General features: G+C 47.4%; 2 protein-coding genes across 6 annotated transcripts in view; one reads left to right on the top strand and one right to left on the bottom strand.

Moving 5' to 3' along the window:
• The window catches only part of znf236 (zinc finger protein 236), a 37227-nt gene extending 34418 nt beyond the window's left edge, over window positions 1-2809 (top strand). For 4 of the 5 annotated variants that reach the window (XM_076012916.1, XM_076012913.1, XM_076012915.1 and 1 more), the window contains one exon: window positions 2100-2809. In XM_076012916.1, the coding sequence (XP_075869031.1) occupies window positions 2100-2221 (122 nt within the window). In that variant the 3' untranslated portion in view covers window positions 2222-2809. The remainder of the gene's footprint in view (window positions 1-2099) is intronic. The other variant, XM_076012917.1, reaches the window with a different exon arrangement.
• A 600-nt stretch (window positions 2810-3409) lies between these two features.
• LOC142879562 (myelin basic protein-like) overlaps window positions 3410-20415 on the bottom strand; it is a 54822-nt gene continuing 37816 nt past the window's right edge. The window contains 7 exon segments of the mRNA XM_076012928.1: window positions 3410-4823; window positions 6105-6188; window positions 8001-8030; window positions 8479-8505; window positions 8636-8740; window positions 17113-17282; window positions 17453-17719. Of these exon segments, the coding sequence (XP_075869043.1) occupies window positions 4791-4823; window positions 6105-6188; window positions 8001-8030; window positions 8479-8505; window positions 8636-8740; window positions 17113-17282; window positions 17453-17719 (716 nt within the window). The 3' untranslated portion in view covers window positions 3410-4790.

Raw genomic sequence — 20415 nt, 5'->3', positions numbered from 1 at the left:
TCCACATTTAAATCCCACCTCAAGACCCACCTTTTCAGGCAGGCATATCCCGGACTGTCAGTGTTTTGCTCTGTTTGGTGTTGTTTTATCACGTTGACTTTTATTTAATTGTTTTTTAACTGTTGTTCGGCGACCTTGAGTGCCTTGAAAGGCGCCTTATAAATTAAATGTATTATCATTACTATTATTATTATTATTATTATTATTATTATTATTATCATTATTATCAAAGTCAAAAAAAGCAGACACAGCTAAATCTCAGTGTAAATGCGAGTGTTTCCATGACACTTTTGTGATATACATCTATATCGATACGCTCAGGTGTTTCCGTGACCAGCTTTTTATTACGATATTTAGCTTTCGTGCAATTCTGGGGATAATGGAAACGCAGCTAATTTCAATTTAACAGGGAAACAACCGCACGTGTTGATGGTTGTTGTGCCCGTGCGTTGTTTTTTTTTGCCGGAACCAATGTTCTATTCCTCCATATTTACCCACTTATCTTCAGTCTGGTCACGGCAGCAGCAGACTCAGCAGCGAGTCCCTGGACCTTTCCGTCCTCCACGTGGCCCAGGCAGGACATGTAAGCCCTGCAGCGGGGTCCTTCAGGTGGAGTCATCATCATTAGATGTCTCATCCGCCTCAATTGGCTCCTTTCAGTAGGATGGTGCGAGAAGCATGTCTCGCTGTGTGTGTCACTGCTCCTCGCCCTGTCTGAGTGTCGGTCGCCAACCCAGAGCTCCTGAACGTCGGTGAAGGTCGTAAACCACTGACCCTGTGTAGCGCTGGGACGGAGCAGTAAGCAGACCAATGCCCAAGCAGCAAACACGTGCATTTTATCATTTGTCCAGCGGGGACCGCCAAAAATGGTTGCGAAAAAAAAAAAACATAAATTGAGGAGCACTGTCACTAGACCGGCCGTCAGCTGTTTTAAAGGCCTTTATTTTTGTATTGCGGTCTATGGGAATTTTTTATTTATTTTGCAGTACCTGGCATGGCCACTGGGGGAAAAAATTGTCGCACCCTTCCGGTATCCAGTTCTGATAATACCTCCATGCACAAACCAATGGAGGAAGTCACAACAACTTGATCCACCTGTGTATGCGGTCAACGGCTGCACTGTAAAGTGTGGATGCGGCTCGTCCCTCTCTCCTCGCCGCGATGCTCCAGTCCGGGCGCTCTCATGGCCTCACTGAGTGCACTGCTACCGCAGTAGCATGCAGCGCTCGCCGTGGACCTACTTGCACAATGGCTTCTTTTCAGCGTACGTCTGAGTGTATGCAGCGTCCGCGACGATACAGGCTCGAGTCCATCGCGCAGTTGTAAATGTCAGGAAGTTGAACAGGATTCTGTCCATGTGCTGGAAATGAGCGCCGCAGAAGCGAAGTTGACGGCGGCTTTAGAGCAGCCGCTTCCTGTCTTTCCCCGCAGTGAACCCGTCCGAAGGGCTTTGCGGCGTTATTGTTACTCATACGCCGAGAGAGAGCAACAATAGATTTGGCCGCCGCCCTGGTCTCAATCGTCAGCGTTGCGTTTACGCCTCCGGTGGGAATAAAGACGAGGTGTGCGCATTGTTCCGGAGGAGGAGAAAGTTCAAATGAATCCCTGGTGCTCGTTTGTTTGTGTCTTTTCTTCTTTTTTTTTTGTCTTGCAGAGTGCGTGCGCTCGCAGCCTTAATGAAAATGTGTTTGAAGTGTTTCGGATGGGCGGAGAGAAAGAGAGGAGAGAGAGAGAGAGAGAGTGAATTAAATGACTTCCACCATAAAACTCAATTCTCTGCACGGCCTGCAGCAGCAGAGGCAGCCAACCTCGCCTCTTTTACGCTCGCCACTGTACAGGGGCTTCAGTTATTTGCGGGCAAATTCATCGCCGGCGAAAGCCGCGTCATTGCGGCACGCAGGAGAAATTTACCCAAGTGTTATTGTGTAGTCTGGCGGCAGACATGGATTTTCAGAGATGTGTGTGTTGGGTCGATGGAGGGCAGGGTTCCAAAGGTTGTGATATCAAATGATATTGAAATTGTATGATGGTTCACTCAAACCCGAGTCACCCGTTTGCTCCCTAATTTCTTCGATTTTCCCTTGTCCCCCCCCCCTCAGGTCAGCTCCAGGAGGTCTCGCTGAGCGAAGGAGTCCCCGAGGTGCAGGTGGAGGTGGCGCCCGAGCTGGACCTGGAGGTGGTTCCCGAAGCCACCGGAGACTGGCACAGCGTCTTCCCCTAGGCGAGGCTGCCCGCTGGGGTTTGTGCTGCTGGGCAGACGAGCTCCATCGGACCTCAACTCACAGCACTTAGAGGCACCGACCCCCACCCCCACCCCCCCGAGTAAGATCGGAGCCTCTCCCTGCCCTTCGTTGGCGAGGGGAAGTCTGCTTCCCCCTGCCATCGGCTAACGTCTTTTAGTCCATCTGGTTACTGTCTGATAGTCATTGTGATAACGATGATGATGATCATGATGATGATGAGGAGGAGGAGGAGGAGGAAGAGCAGGAGAGCCACACTGGGGCGCAGGATGCCCTCCAGCTGAACAGAGAGGAAAAAGCTTCTATTTTGCGAAACGGTTCTTCTTCTTCTCCTTCTTCTTCTTCTTCTTCTTCTTCTTCTTCTTCTTCTTCTCCTCCTCCTCGCGTTGCTCCGTGGAATCGTTCTGTATATATTGTAGTGATATTGCATATATTTTTTTACTCGGCGTAGATGTAAAGTGAAGAATATTGTCGCTTTTGTTACAGTGTACAGATTGTAGCCGCTTTCCTTCTACCTTCTGAGAAAGGTATTTTTTACTTTGTGTTAAAAATAAATTACTTTTTTTTTTTCACAAAATGGAAATTTTGGTCCCGTTCCTGGTCTCGCACTCCTCGAGTAGCCACCAAGACTGGTGACTAATAGAGGAGATGTGAATCTGGATGATAAAAGTCCTGTGGTTTGATACCTTTCTGCTATTTTTCTCCTCGAGTTGGTTTTAAATGTCACCCGCTGCAGTCAAACTTAATTCTGTATAAATGCCTTCAGCATCGTACAGATCGATGATATACTCAGAAACCAGGGTCACCCATTGAAGGGGCGGGGAAACATATATATTGTATGGTCTTTGCCATGGGTGTATTATTGCACACAATAATATTTTAGGAAATATAACAGCCTTTTTCCTACTGCTGCTCACATGAGAAGTCAAGGCTAATTTGAATGATTATTCTCATATCGCTTTTTACATTCATAAAAAAAAAGAGTGGAATTTAATATCAGTCTGATTTAATCTAAAAGTGACAGATGTTTAAGTCATTGAAGGACAAATGATCTTTCACCCTTTATAAATGACTAAATAGTATAATGATGCGTTTATTTCATTCACTCACCAAACGGGCAGGACAAAACACACATTCAGGCAGAAAAGACGGTGGGCAAATCGTTTTTATTTATTTATTTATTTTTTATTCTGAGTTAAGTGGCCGGTTGTGTTTTATTACACAGATGGGAAGGATCTTTACATTCATCCAGACAATCCCTTCAGAAAAAAGCGTCACGCGGCACTCGGGAGGCCGAAGCACAAAAACCCACGTGTAGAGATCGTATCAGTGCAACAGCTCTCACACAAATGCTTCTTTTTTTTTATGCATTTGATTTTATTTATTTTTTTATGACATACCACCAAACAATGTTGTTGTATTTGTGCCTGGTCTTTTTTTAAAACTTTCAGTTACTCAATATTTAGAAAGCACCTTTGTGAAACTGTGTTGTGTTGATTTTCTTTACAAAGAGAAACACAAGAGTGTGTGGTAGTCAGGAGAGCGTTTTTGCTTGATGATTAACTTCAAAGGAATTAACAGGAAAGAGGAAGAGAGAAGATTTTGGCGTCGTGCTGCGCTACTAAGACGAAGCGCCAAGTTCGGAAAGAAAAGAAAACGCAGGTAAAGAGTGAAATAATTAAGCTACCCATATGGAGAAGACGGTGCCGGCTGTTATCTGTTGGCAAAATCAAGGAGACACTGAGCAGAAAAAGCAAAACGTATGCGATGTTTTCAAGGGACGACTTCAAACTTGCTCTAGAAGGTTTAGATACGAGGCTTTCACCACAATATTCACAGCCAGAGAACAAACAAGAAAAACATGGCTCAACATTGAATTTGCGACAGGACACTGACACACTACATCGACAACACGAGAGGATCATAGGCGGGGGGGGGGGTGAGTGTTAAATCTGGTCTACAAAAAAGGTTGTGGGGGGTCGACGAGACGGGGAAAAAAACAAACTCTTTGCTGAAACTGAAACAGCCCAGATTAAAAAAAAAAAAAAAAAAAAAAGATCCATTCAGAAAGCGGCAACGACGGTCGAGTGAGTCAGACTCACTCCGGCCCCCGAATCCCTCCTCTTTTATTACTATTTCTTGGAGGGGGGGGGGTCTGCTTCTGTTTAGCCGCCATCCAGCGTTAAAGAAACCGACGAGACACAAGCACAAAAACTCAGGTAGCGCAGGTAGAGGGATCCGCAGCGTTAAGTCAGCCTTCCGGAAAAAAAAACACTTCACACCGAGAGCGATAAACTGCAAGAAGCGTGCGGCCAGAAGAGGAGGTGGAGGGCATGAGATTGTGTCGCTATCTACCAGCGGTGGGGTGGGGGGGAGGTGGCGTGAGGAGGTTTAGCGTGGTTACGGAAGAGGGCGGGGTTAAAGGGAGGAAGTGTTTCTGCTGTTTCTTTGACTTTTTTTTTCTTTCCCCCCCAAAAAAAAAATTTGGTCCTGTTGTTTTGTTCGCTTGGCACGTCGGCAACAACCCGGGAGGGGCGGTGGGGACGGACCTCAGCGTTTGGCCGGAGAAGAACTCCTGCTTCCCTGCAGAAAAAACACACACACACACACAAAACAAGTCACGTCAATGGTGGTCAACCAGGTCCCGAAATGCATTCTGGTTCGTTTGGTTAGTCGGTAAGAAGAACAGCGTTGCCATGAGGATGTGAAAATTAGAAGTAAATCGGATTTCGCTCGTCCGTCTTGACAAGCTCAGGCGGAAAATGTTTTTGTCGGTCCGGGGGATTCCGTCGCGCGCCGGCCTCCCTCACGAAGGGACAAAACCACATCTCACAAAGTGCCGATCTAATGGTAATCATCTAATGGGTGAGTCACAGTGACGGGAGGAGGTTGGGAAGTCGCTGTGGAGGTGTTGGCTCCAGGAAAAGGTGCCAAGTGAGCGTCCGACATGTTTGCCAAACCTCTTCCTCTTCCTTCTCTGCCCAGAGACCACGGTGTAGGCATTTAACTGCCCCTCCAACTTCAAGTCGCGCTTTAAAAAAAAAAGAAAAGAAAGAAAGAAAAGCACTGCGAGGGAGAGCGGGAGACTATGAGAGGAGGTGCGAGGAAATCCACGGCGCAACCTTTTTCGGTTGACGAAAGTGCAGGACGAAAGACGCTTCGGCTGGAATTGGAACACAGTGGAAAGCAGGAGCGCTAATGAATGCGGCGGAGCGAGGAAGGCGATGAATTATGCAGTGGGTTGTAAAAGCTCATTTATAAAGTGTTTTGGAAAAGGTCACATTTTAGAACTGTCCGACTTTCTGTCTTTCGTTTTTTCCGAGAATCCTTGTTTGCGTGACGCTTTGTCATCGTTTCAGCATAAAACTCCCCGTTTAACTTTAGAACTTTTTTTTTTTTTCATTTAAAATCACCGACAGTTATTTTGAATGCGACTTTTTTTTTTTTTTTTTTAAAGACAGTTCCTCCTGTATGGCAGCCACGCTTTATGTTTTAAGAAGCGTAACGACATTATATGTATTCATACTTAAGGAAATTGTCTGTATGTACGTTGGCTGTAGCCCTGCCGCACTGTGATTGTATCAGCATATCTAGCATGAAACTCATGGCCTTGATCATTGCCTCTAAAAGCCTCTTGTGATCATTCTCCCTGCGCTGCAATGAGATTAGAATGTCTACAAAGCATATTGCACAAATGCACATAGAATAAGCCGAGCCACGTCTCGCATCGGTTACTCACTCCGCCGCTGATCTCATCACTGAGGCAGGACAAAAAAGGAAAGAGACGGTAAGTCGGTAGGGACAAACTCCATTATCTATGCGACTTCACTCTTGGCGCCAGGAAAATAAGACGAAAAGTTTTACCATCTTGAAGATCCTAGTCAGGGATCCTTTGCCGTCCCCTGCGCTGGACTTCTTGGCTTTGGCAGACTGGGACTTCTGGTCACCCTGGGGAAAGGAGAACGCAGCGGTGATGTGCAAAACCAAATAGCAACCTGGCAGCGCCGCAATTCCCCCCCCCCCCAAAAAAAAGTTGCAACAGCCTCCCTCACATTTGAACAATGCTAGAATCTGACAACATGATGCCATCAGGAGTAACAGCTCAGGGTGATGGAAGCCCCGACTGCGGTGGAGGAGGAGGAGGACGGTGGTTCAAATCTCCTTCCATTCTTAATTTAATCCAATTTAAATAATGACACGTACCTGCTCTGCGTGGCAGAGTGGTTTCACGGGGGGGTGGTTTCGGAGAGTTCAGTAAACACCATGAAAACAGTTGCCTCCAATAATTTCACGATGTCTCCATTGCTTTTGAAAACTTCAAATCCTGAAATTGTGTTTTATAATCATGGGATAATTCAACACACAGATCATAAGTCTTCATGTTGCAGAGTTAAAAAAAAAAAAAAAAAGTAAGTGGTCTTCTTGGTGAGCCGAGCTAAATTATCTTGCGCACTAAAAGGAACCCGGAACTCTCACCACTAGAACACATTTCACTGTCTAAGATCCCTCTTAAGGAAAGGTGTCAGGGGGAGACTGAGATTGAACCATTGAACCAAGCTCAACCATTACCTTGCTCGAAGGGGATGACAGGTGCAAAAAAAAAACAAAAAAAAAACTTTAGGACATTGTGGAGTTGTACAAAGTCTAAGGGTTGGGCATGATGCAAGTACGCACATTCAATTTCACTTTCTTACAGTTACAGTTCCACTGTTTCCTGTGCATAATTGAGGCAAAAAGTCGCAAGGCAGTTTCCTGCCTGTGGCTGAGATCGCTTGACTTTGTGAAATTCAAAGAGGAGGAAATCACTGCAGGCTTCCTGTCAACATACACGAGCCTCACCGTAAGCCTCTGGCCCTCATAATCCTGCCGTTTTCAGCTTTGTCTTCATGGCATTAAGAAAAATCGATCGCTTCGCTGCTTCATTTTGAAATCTTGCCAAACACAGAGTTAGGTGCTACTTTTCAATCTGTCTCAAGGTGTCCGAAAATAGAAAAAAAAAGTGCATCGTATGACTTTTTTTTTCTTTCTTTTTTTCTTCATACAATTTAAAGACTCAGATCAGCCCAAAACTTGCAGGGAAGACTGTTCAGTGATGATGTTTATCATGAAACTGGATGATGACGGCTTGCCAACGGTGCAACCAGGACTGTCGGGATCGGCTGCAGCACCCTGAGATGCAGAGTGGAGGATAAGTGGTGACAGAAAGTGAAGTGGGTGGCACTGAGGGCACCATAGCTAAAGATATCGACTTTGTCCATTTCCATCAAGTATGAAGATGAGGGACTCAATTAGTCTGGAATCACCTGCACTGCCCAAACACTGGCACTGCTGCACACCTCAAAATGGAGCGCTGATGGATGCAGCCTCACTGCAGCAGAGGGGATTTGGAGATGGACCGCAGAACAGCGACAGAAGCAGACGAAAAAAAAAAAAAAAAAAAAGGCACCAACACACAACGCCGAGCGCACAGCGCAGGATGAGTGCGGCAGCGAAAGCTGCGAAATGGGAGCGCCGCAGGTGCAAATGGATCGGAGTCAGAGGGAGATGAGTGCGTTATCGCCGGCTTGCAGACAGATTACAGCTGCTGAAGTGGCTGATGGAGGAGACGGCGCCGCCGGCGTCGTTCCTAAAGGCGGTTTTTAGACGACGACCCGACGTTTTTTTGTTTGTTTGTTTGTTTCGTGTTTTTTTTTTTTTTTTTTTTTTTGCGTAATTACTTTGTCGTTTTCACTTTTTTTTTTTTAGTTTCAAGCCACCTACCAGGCCCATCTTGGCTGCTAGTGCTCTCCACTAGACAAGCAGAGAAACAGAGAGACAAGGACAAGAGGTAAAAAGAAGAAGAAGAATAGGAAGGTGTGTCTTACTCAGCGCAACGAGGGCATGGTGGGGAGGAGAGGAGGAGGAGGGTCCGTCCAGGGCGGGGGGTGGGGTCACGGGGTGACAGAGGAGGAGGGGGAGGAGGGAGAGAGAGAAAGGGGCGGGGCAGAGGCTCACGGTGAAAAAGACTGACAACACGTCATACATCATCTAATGAACAAGGCACCAGTAGAGGATGATTATTACCACTATCATTCAAATGAGCTGGATTACGATTCATTGCTGCTGCAAAGTGACATTGAAGTTTGATAGGGGAATACATTAACATTAAATCTGACTGGGTTTATCGTGACATTAAAAAAATATGATGATAACAATGATGTTAATATAATATGAAATATGCTAATATTAATTGACTCACCCTAGACTTGGGAGGGGCAGGGGACACCTGAAGAGACATTAATCACAGAAAGCCAAGAGGGTTTCATTTAAGGGCAACAGGCAAAGCAGAAGAGCAAAGAGCAGGAGGTCAGGAGTCAAGAGGCGCAGCTTGAGGGAAGTCGGCGCGGGTCACTCACGATCGTGCGGAAGAAATGGACCACGGCGTTCTCGCTACCGCGCTTGCGGGGAGAGGTGGCAGAGGCCTTCTGAGTCCCGGGGGAGAGGGCGCCTCGGAACGAGCCCTGGCAGGAGAGGAGACACACAGGACAGACACGCAGACAGACAGGAGGAAGGTTGCGTCACCACGGGGAGGAAGCAGTTTCGACGGTACACCTTTCTCAAGGCTCTTTCACAATAAAAGCAAAGGGGGTCAATCTGGCGGGATGAGGCCTTCAGGGAGCCACGCAGAGGAGACGGCCCCAATGCGCCAGCTGACAATTTACACAAACGCTGACTTGAGTGCGTGTGACCGTCAGTGCGCCTGCCAGGTGAAAAAGGATTTTAAAAACCACACAACTCCAAATCAAAAAAATCAAAAAAAAAATTCAAATAGCACATAGTTGGATGTAGGAAGGATGTTCTAATGGTTTGAACTGAGGCATGTGGACTGCTCTTCTCCTTTCTTCTCATTTCTGAATTTAGTAAAAAAAAAAAAAAAAAAAAAAAAAGCTACAGATGATACACCAAAAAGAATAAAAATAACAAAACCAGAGGAATAAAATCATTCAAAAAAAAAAAGAAAAAAAAAAGGTAGAAATCGATGTGGAGAACTTTTTGGACCATCTCAAAAGACGAAAAAATAGAAATAAACTTTCCATTTACTATTCTGCACGGTGTGGATCTGGGCCTGCGGTTAATGTCGTCTTTACCTACGCACCAACATTGTGTATGCCATGCCATGGAGTGTTTTGGCATATGGAGTATGGAGACATGTCACGGCTTTCCTACTTTACATACTAATTGGTTCCCACTGTAGGATTCCACTCGGTGGAATTCTCTGTCAAACTCTGGAAAAGTTACGCTGAGTGGAAAATGTTCCCAGCGACTCTGCTGACGGGCGTCTCAACATTGCATGAGCTCTCCCCCTTAATGATGTCCTCACATTACGGTCGCAGCCCTTTTCCGACCTCATTAACTCCTCCTCCTGAGTGTACGGGAAAAAAAAAGAAAAGGTTGCCCGCAAGTCGTTAGAAATTAATTAAAAGTGAACAGACGACAGTTTTTTTTTTCCACCCTCAGATCCTAGATTGATTTCGGACAAAGGAGAATAATTGCTATCCCGGAGTACGAATCGATGCAGTCTGACTCTCCAGACTGGAGATAAACAAGGGCTGCGGGTGGAACCCCGTTGCGTTTCAGATCAAATCCTCCGTTGTCTTTTTTTCTAACCTGCAGCAAAGACACACAGACGGCACGAGGGCAGAAAGTCTCTCACTCTGTTAATGATTAACCAGCAGAAACTCACCAGCAGGAAAAAGAAATCATTCTCTCCGCTCGGTTAATGTTACAGCTTTCATTTTGTTAATGAGGGGGCTAAATGTCCATTGTGTGTGTGTGTGTGTGTGTGTGTGTGTGTGTGTGTGTGTGTGTGTGTGTGTGTGCGTGTGCGTGATGTGCTGTGTCGGTGATTCACATCCATTTTTTTTTCTCTCATCAAACAACATTGAGGCAACAAAAAATTGGATACAGACCCAGCTTCTGTATTTGGCAGTGTCATAGTCTCTCTCTCTCTCTCTCTCTCTCTCTCTCTCTCTCTCTCTCTCCCTCTCTCTCCCACACACACACACACACATGCACACAAATGTCATGTTTTGTAACATCTGACAGACCAGGTATGGAAATGAAAGAAAAAAAAAAAAGATGATAAATTTCCACCTGGATGGACCAATAATTCTCATTCAAGCTGTGATTTCTTGAAAACATACAGAGGTCCACAAAATTTCTGTCTGTTTTTTTTTTCTTCCCCCTGCTGTGTTTGCCGCTGGGACGGTGACCTCACAACGATGCCCCCCCCCGACATGAGTGAGTGCGTCCGTCCCTCCCTGCTCGTCCCTCCCTGTCAGGATGTAAATGATGGGAAATGGAGGCGGGGAAATTGAGTGATTTTGAACATGAAAGGGAGAGTGGGATGTGTGGGGCACACAGAGAGAGAGCTTGGCTAACCCTGCCTTTGTGTCGCGAGAGGTGAGGAGGGAAAAAATAAATAAATAAATTTAAAGAAAAAATCCGAAGAGGCCGTGCAGGAAACACAAGATCAAATAATCCCGGGGGGAATTTTGCAAGGCTCGCGTTCAATTTTCAGCCGCTTGTCCCTTTGATGTGAGCCTCTCGTCTCCGTGTAGTTCCCGCACAGCGACGTCAAAGAAGATCAGCTCACGGGTTCTCTATTTTGTTTTTTCTTTTTCTTATTTAGGGCAGGAGGGAGAATAAATGAAAAATCTTCATTGCCCGGCAGCGACAACACCGCCCGCAGCCCGGCGGACTGCTTAGAGAAGTACGTTTGAAAAGTGTTTCCAGATATAGTTTGAAAATGATTTGTTGTTTTTTTTAAATCTTTGAAAACAGGAGGACGTGTGCAAGTCAGCCTGCCATGCAAAGTTTTGCTTTACCTTTAGGGCATCCATCTTGAAAAAGGTACATGAAAAAAGTGTTTCTGCGTTGGAGGCAAAACCTCCAACACATCCAAGCGGGCCAATCGGATTTGTTTCTGCAAGTTCCGGCTCGGTGGGGAGATCCTGCCTCAGGTGGAGGAGTTCAAGTATCTCGGGGGTCTGTTCCGGATGCCTCCTGGACGCCTCCCTAGGCAGGTGTTCCGGGCATGTCCCCCCGGGAGGAGGCCTCGGGGAAAACCCAGGACACGCCGGGAGGGACTATGTCTCCCGGCTGGCCTGGGAACGCCTTGGGGTCCCACCGGATGAGCTGGAGGAGGTGACTGGGGCCGGGGAGGTCTGGGCATCTCTGCTGAGGCTGCTGCCCCCGCGACCCGACCCCGGATAATGCGGCAGAAGAAGTAAGTAAGTTCAGACTTGGTAACCCGCAGCTTATATTTGTTCTTCCTTTGAGGTGAAAATGCCGCCCAGCTCTGACAAAACCGGCCCAGCCGTGAAATGCACCCCACTCGCTGAGAAAGGGCGAAATAAATCATTTCTGGCTTTCAACGTCTTTTGAAGGGAGCGGGGGGGGGGGGGGGGGGGGGGGGGGGCTTTTTGTGAGCAAAGTTGTGAGAGAACCTTGAAAGAATTTGAAGGGCACGATCGATAAGTCCCCGCAAAGGGAGCTCTGTGCTTGTAATCGGGTTGGAAACTTGATTTTCATTGTTAACTACTCTGTTTTGAGACCTGTCATACAGACACTGGCCCCATCTGAATAATCTGAAAAGCATTCGATGCTCTGATTAAAGGAGAAACAATGGAATGGGGGCTGTGTTTGGGTAACTTTGACAGGCAGTGCATCGCGTTCACAGACTCCTGTTTGCTTAGGATCATAAAGTGATTCATTTCACGTTCCAAGCAAAATGAAATGAGAAGCACTTCACGGCGGAACTGCAGAATAATTCACAGCACATCTACGCTAATCTCTTTAGCCTCGGCCGGGCTTACGGCAGCTTCCTGTTTTCCATCTTTGTCTCTTTCTCTGGTTTTTTAATGCCGGCTGGCAGCGTTCGCCATAAAATAACATTGGTTGCAAAGTTGCTTTTTTGAGTGAGATATTTTTTCCTGGAATCGTAGCGGCTCAGATGCAGTTAGCTTGAGGTTAGCTTGGATGTGTATACGGGAGCGAGAAGAAAGACAGAAATGTCCAGTGTTGAAACACTTTTTCCTTCTGAAAGCTGCTGGTCGGTTCTTTCGGTGAGGTTGTTCACCTCCCTTTGGCCATTCAGCTTCCCTCCGTCAACATCAGCGTGTTGGGGACCCTAACTCTCAATTAAAAATTGCTGTAAACTGAATTGTGATACGATTAGGTTAGAGGAGATAAATGTATCATCCTACCTCAGATAGTCGGTCCTGGGACGAGAACAGGACTAGTAGGTGTGTGTCTGTTCAGAATAGTTGCTCGTATGCAGAGGAAAAAGGGGCCATGTATTAGCTTAAATCCAGGCGGACCAGGACTACAGGCAGGTAATGAAATTATCGGTGGGACGCTGCATTCCCGCTAGATAAAAAGAAAACCATTTGCAAAAAAAAAAAAAAGTGCTCCATTAACCGAAGCAAATGGATTTCTTTTCCCCTCCCTTTTATTACTGGCATGGATAAACAACAAGGCAATCTTTGCTCGTTGAGTAACTGCGCCGTGGAAGGACGCATTTCAAAAAAAAAAAAAAAAAAAAAAAATGTTTTCAGATATCTGTCAACGGCAAAGTTGGAGAGCTGTGACAGACGGAATGAGTCGCAGCCTCAGAGGTCGGCAGAGGTCAGGTTGACGACGGGGGGGAATCCAGCGAGAAGGCGATTTATTGCATCTGCCACTAAGGATTTACGGGCCCGCCAGATGCGCCAGGAGAAGACGGGAGAGGAGCCAGTTGGTCAAAAGGCAGCGAGCAAAAAGGTATTGACGTAAATTCTTTTTACCTCGGGAGAGCAGAGACCTATATCAGTCCATGGAAAGGTGATCGAGTTGGAGAAAACAAGGGATGGTTTTGGAAAGTTTGATAAAAAAAAAACAAAACAGAAAGTTACGAGCAGATGTTGTAATAATAGTAATACTCGCAAAGGCTCGATTGATGCGAGTTCATCCGTGTTTTAAAGCCAGCGTGTGCAACAAGACGGGCCATCTTGTGACGGCTATGTAGCTAACGAGCTAGCATTAATATAATCCAACTCTGGTTGCCTGCCCGGCACCCTGTTGAGGCAACGGACAGGTACGAGCAATATAGTCCTCCATGTGGGCAGCAGGGAGTGCTCTGTCAGTGGCAGGGGTCCGATTGTGCCCTTTAGAAAATGATGAATTTAAAAATTAGTCTGAAACTTATTTATTTTTAAGTAAAAAAAAAAACAAACTACATAATGCAGCTTTAAGTTTGCGCCGTCACACGTCGAAATTTGCTCGGAGCCCTAATAGGTGTTCCTTTTTTTTTTATTTTAATATATATGTGTAAAAACAGAATAGTGAGCATTGTTACTACTGTAGAGTACATTTTCTTGTCAAATCTTTTTTTTTTTTTTTTTTTTTTTACATTGAGACCTCAAACTGCTGACTGCGTGGTGAGTGTAGCTGCCCCTCGAGAGGTCAGGGTCATCCGCCATGAACCCGAGTGATTATTGATGACGCTAAATATTTCATCCAGTTCAAAAGGGGAACACTCTTAAAACCTCTGACTGGCCTCATTTCATTGCAGATTTCAGGATGGAGTTTTAACATTCAACAGATATCCCCTCCACTCCACTCTAGAGTCCACATGATTGCACTTCCCTGCCAGCAGTTTGTGTGATCCCCCCTCCCCACATTTCTTTTGTCTCTGCAGAATTGACAGATGAGCGCAGTTCTCTTTGTTAGCCCACAAAAGAAACTCCCACCATTTGTTAAATTGCTTCGGAAAAAAAAAAGAAAAAAAAAGAAAAAAAATCTTCACCTCCGAGGGCCTACGGGGAGGCAGGGATAGAATGGAGTGATGAGTTAATCTATCTTTGAGCAATTTCATCTCAAGGTTCACGCCAGCAAGTGGAGCCACTCATCTATTACTTAGTTACATGGTGGAGATGAACACACAGAGTGCGTGAGACTGCGTGCGTTGGGCCGATGGACTCGGCCGTGGAATGCGTTCACTTGTCGACTCCTTTGTTAAAAAGACTTTTTCATCACAGCGTTGCGTTATCCCCACTTTTTGTGGAGAACAAACCTGTTAGAAGAGCAGTTAAGGTCCCATATTACACCTATTATATCTATTTTTAGATTCATATATATGCACAAGATATTTGTACATACTTCAAAGGAGCTGTATGGTCAGATTAACTGTCCCAAAAGTATTAGCACTCATTATTAGCCCTCTGTTTACAGCCGTCTGCAAAAAACTGGCACTTTGTTTTTTTCGCAGGTGGATAAAAACAGCCTGCGGCAGGATCGCCTGTATGACGATGTCGTTATTTGGGGCAAGTGGAACTGTACTTTGTGACATCACAAGGGGCATCATAGGCATGATACGGGACCTTTAAAATCGTTCACGTCAGACGTTGAGCAACAACAAGGGGGAGCTGGAACGAAATCAAAAACGAGGAGAATGCAGAGCGTGTGGTTAAAGAGTTTTAATCAAGCAAACAATTCCAAAACAAAACAAAACAAAAAAAGCTTAGTACAAGATCAGGTTAGGAACAGGTCAAAGGTCACAAGCACTTGACAACAGATACAAACACTTGACGCACATCCACCCGAGAAAAAAAAAAGTCAGAAGGCGTTGCAAATTGAGCTGGTTGAAACTCTCTGACCGGGTCAAAGACGTGAACCTGAGGCGAGCGAGCGAGCGAGCGAGCGAGCTGGCGGGGGGGGGGTTGGGAGCAGGGCGGGACCCGTGGAAGCCGCCTCCCCCTGCCCCACCTCATGCAAGACACTAGGGTAAGAGTTACAGTATCACGAGAGGTTTGGCTTGGAGCGAGAGCTGATGAACGGAGCCCGGGTGGCAAAATTTACATGCAAATTAGGACGTAGAAAATATCTGCCTGTTCATTTGGAGAGCTCGTTTCTGCCCGGATGGATCTCATTGCAATTGAAAAACTCAATTCCCCCCCCACCCCCCCCTTCCAAATTACCATATGATTACCCGTGCAGCAACCGTCTGTCACTGCGGTGAAGACCTACCGCAGCCCCGGTGGGGTGGGCGGAGGTTTCCCACTCACAATTTTTGGCTGCTGTCTTAATCCCCCCCCCCCCCCCCAAAAGGCCGGACAAAAATACCAAGGCTAGGTCGGGCGGGGGTGGGGGTGACAGTTATAGAAAACAAACATCCAGAAAAGCAGGTAAATAGCCTGAGGGATCAGTTGAGCAAAAAAACACGGCTCCAAACAACTGCCAGGTAATCAGGCAGTTTAGCGAGACCTCCATTAGCGCGCTGAGCAAAGAATCGACGAAGAAACGTGTTCGCACATTATTTGCGTCCCCTACTGGTGACACTGCAGTCGTGCGTGCGGAGACAGGGTGGCCTGTCGAGAAAAATAAAAATAAAAAAGCGACTCGACGACTCCACGCCGGGTTCTTGCTGAAATGAGATGAACTAGCGGCCGCGCAGGTGGTTTTGTTTTCGGCCGGAGGCAGCAGAGGTGGGGGGCAAAGTCGCTTCGTCTTTATTTAAACATCATCTTTGGAAGGCAAACCCTCGGTGAATACATAAATATAGATTTCTCTGGCTGGAGTTAGCGGGCGGACGAGGAGCGCGCAGGTACAATTTCACGGCTTGGGAAATAAAAACGGAAGGTGAACGAGATGAAAAAAAAAAACAACAAAAAACAAAAAAACCCAACAACTTGCATTCGCTACACCAGTAAAAAATAATATCTTTCCCTGAACGTGAGCAAGAGGTCGGTGGATAAATCAGCGATACGCGATCTTCTGAATGGGCGCAAAGCAAACAAAGTTGTAACAACACAGCATTATCATCGCCGCGGACGACACCTCATCGCGGCGGATGCAAGGCGCGGAGGAAAGTGTGCATATTTCGACGCCCTGGAGCCGCTTGTCCTCGGGCGGACAGATGACCAGTGACACCAGAAGCCGTCTCCGCTTTTCACAAGAAGAGACCCCCCCCCCCCCCCCCATCATTGTTTCTGGCAGCTTTGGGCTTCAGCTTTAGCGGATTGCGCTAAACCGAGGTTCTATATTATTGCAGCTGTGGTTTGAAGCTGTGGTATCCTGACAGCGCCGCGCGAGCAAAAAGCAAATATCGTTGCATTTCCCCCCTCCAGTACAGTGTAATAAGAGCCTGGCCTTACTTTATACAGTGCCGATTTATATATACTTATATATATATATGCATGTGTACTCCAAAGCAGGCAGTGATTAGATACTCCTCTGCCAATGTGGACTTTCACATGTTAATACGCATCTTATGGCTTTTTGGTTACTCACATCAGAAGAAGCGTCGCCGGGCGGGCAAACAGCGGTAAATACACCCGCAGCGACAGGAACTCCTGACCACACTCGCAAACAAGACAGTCCAGTTCCCCTTATGCCCCCCCGCCAAGTCTTAAATATTGACCGTGGTTTTACGGGCTCACCTGAAGCTGCAGCGCGGCAGCGAACGCAGGAGCCGGGCGGTTGTATGTACAAAGAGACGGGACGGGAGAGGAACGCTACCGTCGCCAGTACCATTTAAATAAAAGGCAGGGGGCAGAACCTAACCCCCCCCCTCCACCCCCCCGAACGAGCCGACATGGCGGAAACAAATGAAAACAAAAGAAAACAAACCCGCACCCAGAGTCATTAGCCGGTGGCGCCCTGCGCCCTCGTCAGTTACATAGTGGGATAAATCTTTAAGACTTAAAAGCAGAAAAAGGTTTACGGTAAAAACGAAACAAAACAACAACAAAAAAAAGCACAAATAGTCTGCGCCCCGTTGGTTGGAGGAAACCAGAAGACGCCTGAGAAGAGGGTCCCTCCCTCCCCCTCGGCCCTCGGCCTCCCTCCTCACCTTGCTCTTCCTCTTCTTGTCCCCTCCGAAGAACTTCCCGATCTGGTCCAGGAGTCCGGGGTTCTTCTTCCTGCGGCCCAGCCCGAAGGCGGCCTGAGCGGAGCTGCTTGCGGATGCCATGCTTCTGTGCTGCTGAGCGGGTTTCGGTCGAGTGGAAAGAGCGGGTTTTTCTTGTCGCTCTCTTAAATGAGAGAGCCAAAGAGTGCGCGGGAGGGGGGCGTCAAAAAAAAGAAGAAGAAGAAGAAAAACCAGAGGAGGGACAGGAGGAGAGAAGAGGGGCGGGAGGAAGAACTAAAAAAGCCGGCCTAGTCTAGTTCCTGCTCGGGGCTCTCCGATCCGCACTCTGAAGCCGCTCCGCTGTGCTCCTGGATGGTCTGCAGCTCGTCCGACTCGGAGGGCCGCTCTTTGAAGGTGTTGTCCTCGCGGCCCGGGGCATCTCGGGAGAAGAGGCGGACCAGGTGGGGGCGTGGCACGGCGGCGTCAGCGGGGTCAGCTGTGCTGGCGGGGCTCCAGTCCTGGCGGGGGACCTCAGCGCCCGTGGAGTCAGTCACCGCCGGCTTCAGCGAGACGCTGCCATTGTTCTGGTTGGTATCTGCCTCACCCAGGCCTGCGCACAAACACACACACACACACACACACACACACACGACAACAAGGGGTCATGCACGGGCTCGGCCGGGGGCCTGCGTGGCGCACAACAAACCCCGCAGCGGGGCGACAATGGGGCCCTTTGACGGGGCGGTTGCTGCTGCTGCTGCTGCTGCTTGCAGGGGGGGGAAGCAGAGAGCGAGTAGATTAACGAGGAGGTCGTGCCCGCAGTTCCTGCTTACACCTGCGGGGGGGGGGGGGTTGTGCAAAACCAGTCGAAGTTGCGTTAAAGAGGAATCGACTTATCGCGACTCCCTGATATTTTACCCTCGCATACCGCCTCCTTTTTTTTTTATGACCACTTTAGCTCGTACATGTGAGATTCGAGGCTAGCGCGCTCCCACAGCCGAGGACAACCAGTGCACTACTAACAATATCCGCACTGTACTGCCCCAGGAATGGTGTCGCGCTACACCCGGGCATCTGCACACTGGTGTCGGCTCAAACAGTGGCCTGCTGTCTGAGATGCGTGGCCGTTACAGGAAGAAAAAAAAGAAAGAAAAGGGAACAAAGGGGGCCAGTGTTGCTAAAATAACTCCTATATAAGTACGAGCCGTCGACCTGACGCACGGCGACACTCATCCGATTCGGGGGCCCCTCCGATCCGAGCGACGAGGCCGCCGCGCCCGGGACGCGGAGAGCGAATCGCGATTCGGACGCTGCGCCTTTTCAAAGAAGTTGAAATCCACTCATGCGTTTTTTTTTTTTTTTGACATTCAGCGAGAGCAGAGCAATCGCCATGGCCGGTTTGTGACAACGAGGAGAGTGGAACCAGCTTGATTTTATTCTACAAAAGAAAATAAAAAAGGTCTTAAATATTTTTTCCGAAATATATTTTTCACAAACGTCGTGAAACTGTCGTAAGGGTCGTAAAACTGCTCTGTTTCGTTTTCTCCTTTGAATAACTACAATTGGATCCACGTTCACTACAATTCTGACATATTTTCCTTATGTGACATAAATCTGTTTTGAAACGTGAAAATGAAAGTAATATAAATATGATCAGGTAGTTGGAGCAGACAAGGCCGGGCGTTCCCAGGCGCGTTGAGTTGCTCGTCATTGAAAACGTGGATCCACTGCTGCTTTGATGGAGACTTGCTTCTCTCACTGCTGCTGCTTTGATGGAGACTTGCTTCTCTCACTGCTGCTGCTTTGATGGAGACTTGCTTCTCTCACTGCTGCTGCTTTGATGGAGACTTGCTTCTCTCCCGCCCGTCCGTCTTCAAATGCAAATTGCTCCCACCTGTTCAGGTTCCTTCAGAACGCATGATGAACACGGCGGTGCCTGACTCGACTCAACGTTTTCAGAACATCACAGCAAGGGTTGCCCCACCTCCCTCGAGCAACACTTGTTTGGTGTGGCGCTGAAATATGTATCCTGCAACAAACCAAGCTGAGAACAAGCGCTTGGCACGAGTTGTGTTCTGTGCAGCCCTGAAATGGTTAGGAAAACTATATGTCTGCTAATATCTAACATAATCTATTCGTATATTGTTATTTTTTTTCCTTCTTGTCGTTATTGTCTGGCTTCCAGCTCCAGCTGTCACACCGGGTGCCGCCAGACAGCAGCTTGCCAAAACTTGTCAATGGAAAAGGCGTCACATCAGCACTGGGTTGAAGTGTAAATCCAGCCAAAAAGTTCTACAGCTCTGAATATTATGGGGGAAAAAAAAATGCCATTTCTGCAGCATCCGCAGCTGTCACAACTACATCTCGGCTGCAACCAGTCGGCTTTTTTTTTTTTTTTTTTTTTTTATCTCAATAGGGTGTTGATTGCTCTCTCATTACTTGGTGGGGAGAAAAAAAAAAAAAAGGTTCAGTTGGGAGCTCTTCAAGATAGAAGTCAGTCATCCGTCCGTCTCCCCGGGAGTGGAGGGGGTGGGGGGGTCGATGTCGATGCCACGTGGGGAAACAAAACGAAACAGAGAGCTGCGAGACATCACGACCTGCCACTCGGCTGCCTCAAAGATCGATTACTCAGCACTTTTAAAGAATCCGTGGCTCTTAACGAGGGACAGTACGAAATCAATCCTGCTCGTTCTCGGTTGAAAAACGACGAAGGCGTCGAGGGCGACGAAATGTGTCGAGAGGGCCGAAAATGATCAGCAGGTAAAAAACCTGAAAGCACCATAATGACGATTTCCAGGTTTCATGGGCTGACTCATCGCACGCCCTTTGTTGGTCATGGTAACGTGCGGCCGTGTCGGCTGAGTGCAAACGACCGTGGTGCTGACGCCGGTGACGCTCGTCCCCTATCGAGAGGCCCTCAAGGGGCCGAGACAGGATTTGAGGGGAAGCAGAAACGCTCTCCCACGCTGTTGACGGGCGGAAGCGTGATGAACGTCAGAGCGAGCTGAAGTGATTCTCTTCAAAAAAAACAAAAAAACAACAACAACAAAAAAAAAATGAAACAAAAAAACATGCTGCGACAGGTCCAAGGTTTTATCGACATTCACTGCTCAGCACCGCAGCAAAGACAAGCCTGTTCTTGCGCTCTACTATCACCCATTAAAGTCCAAGGTGCAACACTTGGCCTAATTTACGATTTTCGTATTGGCAAAAGCTTAATGTACCCATCGTTAACACATTAATAAAAGTGTATATGCACAGTATAATAAGAGTCATTTTGTTCTCCTACCTACAGAACAGCTCTTA

This window comes from Nelusetta ayraudi, unplaced genomic scaffold (genome assembly GCF_046127955.1).
Source record: "Nelusetta ayraudi isolate G7.1 ecotype Tasmania unplaced genomic scaffold, CSIRO-AGI_Nayr_v1 ptg000136l, whole genome shotgun sequence".
NCBI classification, from domain to species: Eukaryota; Metazoa; Chordata; class Actinopteri; order Tetraodontiformes; family Monacanthidae; genus Nelusetta; species Nelusetta ayraudi.
This window is presented reverse-complemented; position numbering and strand designations above follow the sequence as displayed.